Source organism: Pyxicephalus adspersus, chromosome 11 (genome assembly GCF_032062135.1).
Source record: "Pyxicephalus adspersus chromosome 11, UCB_Pads_2.0, whole genome shotgun sequence".
NCBI lineage: Eukaryota > Metazoa > Chordata > Amphibia > Anura > Pyxicephalidae > Pyxicephalus > Pyxicephalus adspersus.
The window spans coordinates 45,749,940-45,761,823 of NC_092868.1; the positions used below are offsets into that span (position 1 = coordinate 45,749,940).

The window sequence follows — 11,884 nt, forward strand, 5'->3', positions numbered from 1 at the left end:
ATAAGGGAAGTGTAATGCTATGTTTTTACCAAATAACCAGTTTTAGAGACTTGGCACTTACAAATGACCAGAGGGACAAACTATGTAATGTTCAGACCTTTATTAATAGATGCTTGCAATTTGTTGACGTTTGAAAAAAATTAGGTGTACGTTTATTACAAATTAAAAATGAGGTTCTTAGAAATCCTTGTTTGACCAGATAAGAAAGAATTTAAAAACCTTTGCAGGTAGATTGCGAAAAAATATGCTTTTAAAAAACTTTATTTTCCCAAAAGGAGATTTTTCAGATACAAAATAAAACCTCATCCCTGCAAGAAATCATGCGGGAGGATATTATCTGGTCAACAGCAAAAAGCAAGCACTTAAGGTCTTCAGTTCCGATTCTTTGTTCAATTTCTTATTGCTGGAATTTTCAATCTTGACTTTTTGATGACAAAACTGCAAGAAAAGAAACAAGTTGCTTAAAACGCATTCCATTTCATCTACTCTAAAAATAAAAATCCTTGAGCGGGTTTTAAAAACTACGTCGAAAAGAGTTCCATAAATAGCTAAAATTTTACCAACTCGGTCAAAATGACACTGAAATTAAGATTAGCACCTGCCATGCTACAAGTTCTGAAAGAGAAAGTAAAAGTCCCTATTCAACAAAATTCAAAATCTTAAAAAAATTTACTAAAATTTTAAAGTAGTCTTGTATATTGAATGCCAGGAGCGCTCCTCAGGACACTAACCCGGATGGTGGTAGAGGTGGTAAGCCGGTATTTACTCAGCCCCGCCCTGCTCAGCCTCGGGAGCGGACGTGTTTTCTGCTGATGTTTCGGCTGCCTTGGTCTCTTTACCATCTTGTGGTTTAGGGTTTTCTGGGCGTCTACGTCTGTAGTTGAAGTTGCGGCGGTACCGGCGTTGAGGTGGCTGCTGACTTTGGGTTCCCTCACCCTGATTCTCTTTGTCTTCCTCATTACCGTCTTCTCTTGGCCGTCTTTGACGTGGTGGTCCCCTAAAAGGATTTGGAAAGATTGTAAAGTTTAAACCGCACTATAAAGCCTAAATTGTTACTTTTGGGACCATTTACTAGAACTAGTCGGTCAATCACTTGGGTTAACCAAATACAAGTTCAGGTACAATTTTCAATAGGCTACAATTTAGTGCCCAGTCATTTCAAGAAGCAAACCTTCTACAGAAGTCCAAGATATTCCCACCATATGGTAACATACAGAACAATTGATATTTGTTTATGTATAAAGGAAACAAAACAGCCAAGTATTCTACCTGCGGAATCTTGGTCTAAATCCTCCATACATATTCTGTCTCACTGGTCTGGCTTGGTCTCCTGCACCTTGGTTTTCTGCTCCCTGAAAGGGTGAGAAAAGAAAAAAGTGAAACATGACTGGCTCAAGCAATTTGATATGAAAGAATTTTAGGATCTATAGCAACCTTGCCCATCACTTCCTACAGAGACTGCAAAACAGTTTATTTAATACAGTTTAATAAACTAGTTTCCACTTTGTATAAAAAAAAAAAATCTTGGCTTACAATGGATATTTCCTATTAGACTGCAACCCCAACCAATAAAAGGTAAATATAATCATTATATAACATTAGCTGTAAAGGTGCTTTAATGCTTAGTGTAGCTGGATACTTCCAGTTCTGTGCCATACCTCTGCTCCTTCGCCCTGGGCTGGGGGGTTGGAATACTGAGGTCTGCGCCCATACGGTCTACGGAAGTAGTATGGTGGGTAGCGACGCCTCCTGAAGGGACGTTGTTGATTAGCACCATCTCCCGACCCTTCAGTTACTTCTGTCTTCTCGCCTCCCTCATTTTGATAGTTTTGCTGGTAATTACGTGGAGGACCTCTGCGACGTGGATAGCGTCTGTAATTGCGATCTGCTGCATATTTGCTACCTTGGACTGGAACGCCACCAGGACCAGTTACATTAGCTGCCTCTGCACCCTGAAGATAAAACATCTTAGCTTTTTTGGATTGACAGCTATACAATATTACAAAGTTGAAAACACAATATCAACAAAATCATGGAGTTACATAGTAATAGTAACCTAAACTGTCACAGCAGAATACAAAAAACGGGGGAACGAATGAAGCAACCAGTTGATATAGAGAAGGAATCCATTATTCTCCATATTAGTTCATTAATAATAAGGGTTGTACTTAGAATAGCATAGAAAGCTTGTGTCTGATGAGTACATAAGTGTTGGCTTGGCATACCCATAAGGTTGTTCTAAAGCCCAACTACAGCTGAACACCTTTTTTGACTTTAACAATGCCAAGCACAGGCTATGCCATTTATTTTGCCAAACACCTGAGCACTAAAACACATACAGGCATGTTTATAAGAGTTGTTTAAATGAACTCTACCACTCGTTTCAGGACTTTGAAGCAAGTAAAGGGCCATTCTACTTAAGGTGAGAAAAAAAAAAAAAAAAAAAAAGGCAAAATGAGATCTTAGGGCAAAGGTCAAGAACATTCCACAGAACACTGCAGGACCCACACCACACTTTACACAATAAATATGAATTACAGACTGCAGTTATCACATTAAGTCCTACATGTATGGAGAGAATATCCACTGCATTATAAAAGGGCCTTATATGTCAGTAAAGAGCGTCTGTATATCTTTATATCAAGTTTTTACCAGCCTACATGGTATAACCCTTTAGATAAAACAGAGCCTCACCTTCTCTCCCTCCACTACATCAAATTCTACAGTTTCTCCATCTCCCACACTGCGAAGATACTTCCTTGGGTTGTTCTTCTTAATGGCAGTCTGAAAAATTAAAAACACCATAATTTAGTAATAGGCCGACATGCTAGGTTTGGCAGGGTTAGAAAGCATTTTATTGGCAATTATAAGCACCCTGGGCTGTACAACACATGGATACAGCTGAAGTCTTGACAAATATTACAATGTCTAGTTACAGCATTCAGAGCACAAACTCCAAAGACAAACAGGCTGCCATCAAATATTCATACTATTCTACATTTCTAATCTAAAACAAGTCTTAGATGACAAGTATGATGGCATTTTTTTAAACTTTAAATTGCCAGAATACAACATGGAAAAAGTAATTTTAACTACAAAAATGTTTTAAAAGCTTTTGAAACAAACAATTGTCTGAAGTCCAACTACAACAAGTGAAAAAGTTTGGGAGGATCATCTTACCTGGTGAACGAAAACATCTTCCTTGGTGTCATTCCTAAAATGTAGAAAAAAAAGTTTTACAGCAAGTAGTCTTTAAATGTAACCTGACCCAAAATAAAAAAAATCCCCAAACTTTCTTCCTTTTTAGATAGTATTTTCTAATCTGCATTGTTCTCTGTGGATCTCCAGGCTTCCATAGGACACAACAATGATGTCAGACACCAACCAGCTTGTCCCACACAAAATATCCAACATGTAACATTGTTACTATCTGCGTTATTTGTAACATTTTTAGTAGCAGGAAAAACTGTTTTTCACTTTGAAGCAAAATAAATAAACAATGGAAATCCCACCAAAATAAAATCTACAAACCCATTTACCAACTTTAAACAAAACTCTATATTTGTTTTTTTTACTCAAAGGGCAAAAAATTGAGTTTTAATTTAAAAAATTAAACCACAAATATTCTCAGCTATATGCCCCAATTAATTCTCACCCCAAACACAAACAAAGCAACAGCCTCTACCAGGGTTAGGTGATTTGCTGGTTTGGCTCATATCAGAAGGCCCCTGGTGTAAATAACACCAACGCTAAAAAATTCCTATGATAGATTTTTTAACTGATTGCTACAGAAATTGAAGCCATGGTACTAACAATCAGATTTCTATACTGAGATCTTCATCACACCTTTATCAATAAACCTGCCCCCCCCCCCCCATTATCAGGTAAGGGAAATAACACAGCACCATCCTTGTTATAGCATCACAAGGATCTTACCTGTTAATAAATCCGTATCCATTGCGCACATTAAACCATTTGACAGTGCCCAAAACCTTGGTTGCTGAAAAGAAACAAAAATACAATATATTTAGTTTTACCCAGGCAATGTTTTATTGGATTACAGAGAGCCATGACCTTGGCTTTATCAAGAGGTTTAAAGTCCACCCTCTAAAATAAGTGATTAAATCTAGGAAAGGCAGCAAATAAAGAAGCCAGGCATGTTGGATCGGGGCCTATGGCTGAGGAACAGCCGATCCTTCACTAGAAAGTACTACAGAGGTACCACGTGGCTGGAGCCGGGCCAACTACTAGGCTGCTCCGCTCCAGCACCACCCAGCATCAAACCGGGGCCCTGCAATGAGACGTGCACCCCCCCACCACGTGTAAGTGGGGGGGATGAGCGAGGCGGAGCCTGATACGGAACGCCAGGGAAGGGACGAGTAGGCCTCGAGCGGGCGGACATTTTGAGATCCCTGATGCTACGAGGACACAGGAAGCGATGACGTCACGGCCGCGAGGAAGAAGAGGGGGGGGCGGCGCGCGCCACTGAAGCGCGTGGCACTTTTAACGGCAGCCAACTGCCAATAACCCCTTCCTCACAGCTGCGGCCTTTACTAACACACACTTACCGATGACCTTCTTCTCCCCCACAGTGGCCGCCGGTTCCGGGCCGGACTTGCTCTCCAAGGCGGCTGGCTGCTGCTGTGTTTCCACGTCGCTGCTCATGGTTTTTTTTGGGTTTGTTAACGGTTCTGGTTGCCTATCAGAGATGGTGACTCGGGCCGGCGGTGGCTCGTTGTTCCTTCCCCGGGTGTTGATGGTAACTCAGGCCGGCGGTGGGGGGCTGCTGCCTTCGAGCTCCCTACTGTCCGCTCTCCGCTCCCGCTACCGATCGAACTGCCCAAGATGACGCGACGGACTGGTTAATCCTCTCAGACGGCCCGCCTCTCGTGTCCAACTATTGGCTTGACGCTTCGTCAGTCTCGAGTTTCAGCGTCTCATTGGACTGCAAGCGCGTTTGCCACGCCCAAACGCCTAGCGATGGGCGGGCGAGTATTCAAAGACGGCCACGATTGGTCGAGATAAATGTCAGTCAGGAGGATTGGCGGGCATTAGTCTCGACCATGGCCTCAGACGGCTCCAAATCTGCTCTGAATACTAACAGGGTGAAGGGAGGGGGTTGGTGGAGAGAGAAGACAACGTGCTAAGTTCAAATACACACTGTCCATTTTTTTTCCCCCATTATCCCTTAATGTCATGTAGTAAAACAAAAGACACAAATATTAAAAATAATTACACATTCCTTTATTTTTGATTTATAATATTAGTAGCAGTTCTTTATGTCAGGTTATAACGCCACGTAAGATGGCGGAGGGGCTTATTAACACCGCCTGCGGTATAGTGTGTGGCGAAGATGCATCTTTGCAAAAAACGGCATTGGTTTCAATGGCTAACTGCATGTCATCACGGTGGTGTGAACAGTCCTAGGGGGACAATGGATTTCCTCTGGTCCGTGGATTTCACTGAAAAATACATGCCATCACATGAAACGTGAAGCTGGATTCACACCGCTAGCCCTAAAAACGCTTGAGTTGACATGCATGCTTTTCCCCCATGGTAGACTGCAAAATCATATGGGAGATGCATTAAGGGGCCATTCATTATCATGTTCATATCACACACTTCTGGCTGCATTGTTTAACACTACCACAAGCTGAAATCTGTTAATACCAGAAGGCCTCGCTCACCCCAACATGCTGCATTGACATACAATAGATAAACATGGAAGATTCTTATATTAAACACAGCTTTCCTTAGGCCTCAATTACACTCTATGTGGTGCATTACATTCACAAATGCAACATCTGATATTTCCACTTATGTGCTACACTTCTACATGCACTTTTGTCTATTTTTACGTGCTGCCCTATTTAGCGTTGAAAATGGGGTCAGCATTACAAAAGCCATGTGAAAGGCTGTGTGTTGCCATGAGTTACTATATAACGTGGCCATGATGCCATATAGAATCATTTTGGCTTCTGCTGTGGAAAAAATACACATCAATGCAACACAATTAAAAGAAAGGAAACAGTCCGTTGATTGCTGATACTGTTTCCCTCACAAGTTGTTCATTATTAATTAACTGTATTTGTATAGCACCAACATATTACGCAGCGCTGTACGTTAAATAGGGGTTGCAAATGACAAACAGATGCAAACACTGACACAGGAGGAGGAGAGGACCCTGCTTGAAAGAACTTACAATCTAAGACTGTTTCTTTTCATATATCATAAAATATTTCCATAGTATATCAAACACTTTGGCTATATTTCAAAAACAAGGAATCAGACATTACCTCTAACATTCCCTGGTGGGAATCTTCCAGGTTCATGTGTTTTTAATGGCAGTAATTGATTCCCACCAGAGAATGTTTGAGGGAATGTCGTATTTCCTGTTTTACAAATAGAACCCATTGTCATTACATATCTAAAATTGCAATGATATAAACAGGGCCTACTGGAAAATGGATTCCAGCTTTTACTTGTGTGGGGCCTACATTGATCAACAAAGCCCATTGGACACCTCATCATTTAATATCACCAGATATGGGTGCCTTTTAGGGCCTATTCACACTGACCCAATGCATTGCACTGAATTACCACATGCACGTTGTTTACATTTGTGTGTTGCCATGGTGACTCATTCAAGTTTAATGGCACTGCAATGACCAGACGTAATTCCATAACACACGTTACCACATATATGGGTCCTTACATCACATTTCCAACTTTTTTTTGTTCCCTTTTATATTCTAATAAGCATCAAACACGCAACAATAAATGAAAATATAGGTAACACATAGCAACACACATGAACTAGGTGTGGATCCTGATTTAAACTTTGTTTAATGCAGCAGGAACAGATTTTAGTATGATTGTCTGCATACAAAAAAAAGGCAAAGCAGATTTAACGTATCATCAGCTTGTCACCGTTTTTAGTACAAGACTTCCATATTATGATCTCTTTTTATACATCTTTGTCATATTTTTGCTACCTGGGCCATTGTTTCCATACATATTCTGCCCAAATATCACTTTTAAATCAAGTTTTAATTTTTGTCCAATCGATAATACATATTGCATAGTGTAGGGATTGGGAGGCCGATGCTGTAGCAGTGGACATTTTAGAATGGCTGAATAATGCAGACAAACTATACACTGATACAGATAAAAAGGCTTAGCTGTGAAATAGAGTACAAAGCAACTTGGTGGGGCTACAGACTGTGAAAGGCAAATATAAACAAAATGGATACCCCAAGGGCTTCACAAATTGAATTTAAAAAGCCTTATTCAGTTACAGAAGTGTTAAAAACACCCCTGCTAAGTTTGTTCTTGCTTTGTTCTACCTCAGCCATTGTTCATTGTGTGCACCAAGTTCTTTAGGAAGTTCAGTGAGAAAGCTTAATGTATGCAACCAGGCTTACCTATCACAAAAACCTGAATTTAATGAGGGAATGCCTGAAAGTCTATAATATTCTAATCTAAGAAAATGAAATAAGTCCTTACATAAAAAAATATTCCTTGTATTGCATAACAGCAATATTCAACGCTCTTACATATGAAATTGGATTAACCAATTGCAAATCCAAGGTCATTTTTTAGAGCAGCAATGAGCCACAAAGGTCTGCCATGAACTCAACCACAGTTAAAAGCTGAATTGGAATGATTGGGACCCATTTTTTCGCACGTGGCTTCAGCACATTGTGGCAAGGTTCGCACAGCAACTTGTTGTTTATGACTGCACGGTTATGGCCTGAAGATCTGCGCCATACCTTTGCATATTGTGGTGGCTGCAGTGTATTTTGCCATGTGCTGGAAGAGTCAGAGGTGCCCTTGGGGTATGTTCATACTAGTGGTTTCACCACTCAAAATCACAAACCTAAATGGGTTTGTTGAATATATTTTATTTTACAGCAAGAAAGAGGTAGCAGCATTGCCGCACGTCTTATTTTGGAAACTGAATTTGCCACCCCTGACGCCTCCATAGACCTAAATTGATGCCCCTAGCAAACACTTAAAAATGTGTGTGCAAGCAGTTTTTACAAGCAGTTTAAACCCACAAAAAAGTAAAAAATAGAACTGCTCCTTTAGTCTTTGCAGCCACTTGCAAAAGCCTGAAAAATCATAGCAGCAGAAGCCTGTTACTGCTCCCAGGTGCTGCATTTTTTAAAGCTCATCTACACAAACAGCTTTGGGGTGCAATTTTTCAAGGAAAGAACAAGGCATTTGTATCCTATGGGTTTATATTACCACTATTTACTGCAAAAAAGTAGGATATGATGTTTTTTTTTTTCATTGAAGCTCATTTCAATGCACGTGTAACCAGCATATGGTGAAAAAGTAATACAAAAAGATCAGAGGTTCAATACTTGTTAAAAAAGTGTTGCTGCACATCCAGCAAGTGAATATTATGTTTTTGCAATGGTGCTGTCTATAAGCACTGGGTGCCATTTAGCATGAAAAGAAATGTACTGCAGTGCACATGTTCCATCTGCACCCTAGTGTGCATTTAAACGGACTGTATAACCATCACAAGCACAAAGGGGTATTGCCTGCCCAAAAGTTCATATTTTTTGGGCCTGACAAGCCTCCTACTGTTATCTCTAAAAGCCATCTGCATATAAACTGCCACATACAAAGCAGATGATGCACACAGACCAAGAAAAATGTTATGCAAATATTTGTAAATATAAAACACTGTCTGAAGCAAGGAGCAAGGATTCATATTATATACCTTGGTTAGGATTATGGCTTTGCATACACACTGCAATCAAATACAGGGGAATATACTAGTCAAATTAAAAGGGAAAAAATCTTTTTTGTTTTTTTTTCCAAATGCCCAAAAAAATGATACAATTTTATTAGAAGTAAGCTCTTCGAGGCAGGTTCCTCTCCACCTGTATCGCTGTCTGTATTAGTCTGTCATTTGCAATCCCTATTAAATGTACAGCACTGTGTAATATGTTGGCGCTATATAAATCCTGTTTATTATTATTAATAATAATAATAGTTAGAAAATAACCTGTTTATCAATCTATTTATCTTTCTCAACCAAGGTTTCCTGGATCCATAGGGTTCCTCCAGAGGTTGCAAGGGGTTCTCTGAGCAATGAGCAATTTGTAATTGTCAGGTCAGTTCAAGTGACACCAATTTTTTTTGTAAGTAATCTTTTTGGCTGTCTGTAAGGGTGGCATTCTTTCCTCTGACTACCAATGTAAGAGGAATTCTTCCTACTTACCACCATGCTAACGTGAGCAGTGTATTTATAGAAGGGGTTCCCTGAAGACCTTAAAGTTGTTTCAAGGGTTCCCCATGTTAAAAAGGTTGATACTATATACTATAAAGCCAATATTTTGTGGACCCCTAACCATTATGCCTCAATAACTTTTTTTCAGCATCCCATTATGAGCCCATTCATCCATGAGCATTAGCATGTTGTTGACCTCCATTTTGTGTCTATAACAGCCTTTGCTTTTCTGGAATGATTTTTGTAGTAATTTTTTCTATTGAGCCAAACAATATTCTGTTTGGGTCAAGTACTGCTGTTGGGTTGGACGACCTGGTTCTCTTCTGTGCCTCAATTCATCCCAAAGGGGTTCAGTAGGGTTGAGGCCAGAGCTCTTGAACAGGCCACCCACAACAAACTTTTTCAACCATATCTCCATGGAACTGGTTTTGTGTACAGGGACACAGTCATGGAACAGAAATGGTCTCCTTCAAGTTGTTACTAGAGGGCCCACAAACATGTAGCATGAACAACACCTAAATTTAATCATTTGGGATGTTACATTCACATACATTTGGCCATGGTATAATGTAGGAGCCCATCTGATGCACTAGCAAGGTTTGATTATTGATAGTCTTTCACCCCTTAATGGATAATTGGATAGGTAGAAGGAATGCATATAAAAAGCTCTTTATTTCCCTCCCCTATGGGACTTTTGTAGGTTTTCCTAGTTTGTACTGGAACCAGAAAATGTTTCACCTATTTTACATAATCCGATTGGTTATCTGTTGCCAGTACAGAAACACCCTGGAACTGATTACCATTCTTCTTTTGCTAAACATGCTTTATATGCATATCTATAGTGTAAACAAAAATGGGTCACACATAAGAATGGATTGTGTGGACAACCTATGGCCCCCAACCAGGCAAACACCTTCTTTTCTTTTCTAATTTACAAATGAAACATAAAAGGAAGATTGCTTACAGTGGACTAGACATCCCAGATACTTTTGGGCTTTGATGTTTTTCTGTTACTGAAGGTGAACAATGATTCATTTTATTTAGTGATATTTTTTCATTTTAAAGACAGCAGTTAATGTAATGCCAATAGTTTTTGTTTGCACAATTCAATTTCAAGTGTCAATTATTTATGTTCTTTAGAGTAGGAAATGAATAAAACCCCCATCATGTTATATGTTGCTGTATGTGTAGTTCTACTGGAAAGGCTCATTGGGCCTGGTTTATTAAAGTTTTCCAAAACTGGAAAAGATAGACTATCAAGGAAGAACCTGAGTGATCCAACATACCTAGTAAAACCTGCATTCTGTTGCATTAGGTGCAGCTCTCTTCCTCCTCCAGGAGGAAGACAATCTTCAACCATCCTGATTAGCCATGCTGGGATGATGTAACTCCCGCACAGGCCTCCGGGAGTTCATTCATCCCCGGCACAGCCAAAGTAAACTGGGATTGCTGGGTTTCCCTGCCAGCTAAAGCTGGGTACACACGTGCAATTATTGTCGTTGGAAAGGATCATTCACAATCCTTTCCAAAGACTAAGGACTGCACGATGCATGAACAAGTGCTGTACATACAGCATCGTTCTGCTCTATGGAAAGGGGAGAACGACTAGCAGCACCCTGCTGCGGGCTCTTACCCTTCACTTCCATTACAATCGTTCGTCGTCCATTATCCGTGGATCCGCCAGGACGGTCGTTCGGTCGATGGGGCGCTGTACACGCACCAGATTCTTGTCTGATATCAGCCCTGAACCGATTATTGGACATGTGTACGTAGCTTAAGGCTAGTGCTGGCTTTACAGGTCAGCTTTGTTGCCTGGAGCAATCACACACGTGGTTAAAAAAGCTGTTCATTTGGTTTAGTGAAGGAAGTTGGCAGGAGGATACACTATGGGAAGAAGGCAAATCAATGGAGGCAGTGTGATTGCTAACATCTTGGTGCACAATACCAAAGGAGACCTTAAGAGGTCTTGTGGTGTCCATGCCTCAATGGGTCAGAGCTGTTTTGGTCACAGAAAGGTGACTTAAACAATGTTAGACAGGTGGATTTAACATATTAGCTGATCAGTATACTATCAATATACATTTATGTGATCTATAATTTATGCCAACAAATTTGTTGTTCTTTCCAGCAAGTCAAATACCCAACACAGCCCGGTCAATGACCTCAATTTTCTTCTTTCTTAGTTGAGGAATACAGTTTGGTCACCACCACCAGCCTTCTAGAAGATTTCATCTCTCTCTGTTCTATGCTCTTGGAAGCAAAACTCCTAATGTTAGATTGACAGCATTATGCATTTCACTCTGAACCATATTACATATGGTATTAGTGTCAACTGTAACACTAAATGTTGGAACTCATACAGGACAATTTAGTTCTTGGGGAGCTAGTGCTCACTCCAATCAGTAGGAAGCATGAGGTTTGTTTATTGTTGGGCTATAGCCTGATTGATATAGCAGGGGGCATGGCAGACTTGTGCAGGGGAGACCACCGGTTCAAAAAAAAAAAACAAGTTTTTCTTGCAGGCACAGGCTTTTCCTCAAGCTGTGGCAGCTTTCTAAAGAAAGTGAATTGCAGGACTTTGCACCTATTATATTTTGATGCACCTGAATTTTTCAGCTGGTTTAAATCTCTATTGGG

General features: G+C 40.3%; 1 protein-coding gene across 1 annotated transcript; it reads right to left on the bottom strand.

Moving 5' to 3' along the window:
- Positions 1 to 85: 85 nt before the first annotated feature.
- Positions 86 to 4,819, bottom strand: YBX1 (Y-box binding protein 1). The gene is made up of 8 exons (XM_072426338.1): positions 4,569 to 4,819; positions 3,937 to 4,000; positions 3,181 to 3,214; positions 2,695 to 2,784; positions 1,659 to 1,952; positions 1,270 to 1,352; positions 732 to 997; positions 86 to 438 (listed from the first exon to the last, which is right to left on the bottom strand). Exons 1-7 carry the CDS (start codon positions 4,663 to 4,665, stop codon positions 763 to 765), a joined length of 897 nt encoding a protein of 298 aa, XP_072282439.1. The 5' UTR covers positions 4,666 to 4,819; the 3' UTR covers positions 86 to 438; positions 732 to 762.
- Positions 4,820 to 11,884: the final 7,065 nt, after the last annotated feature.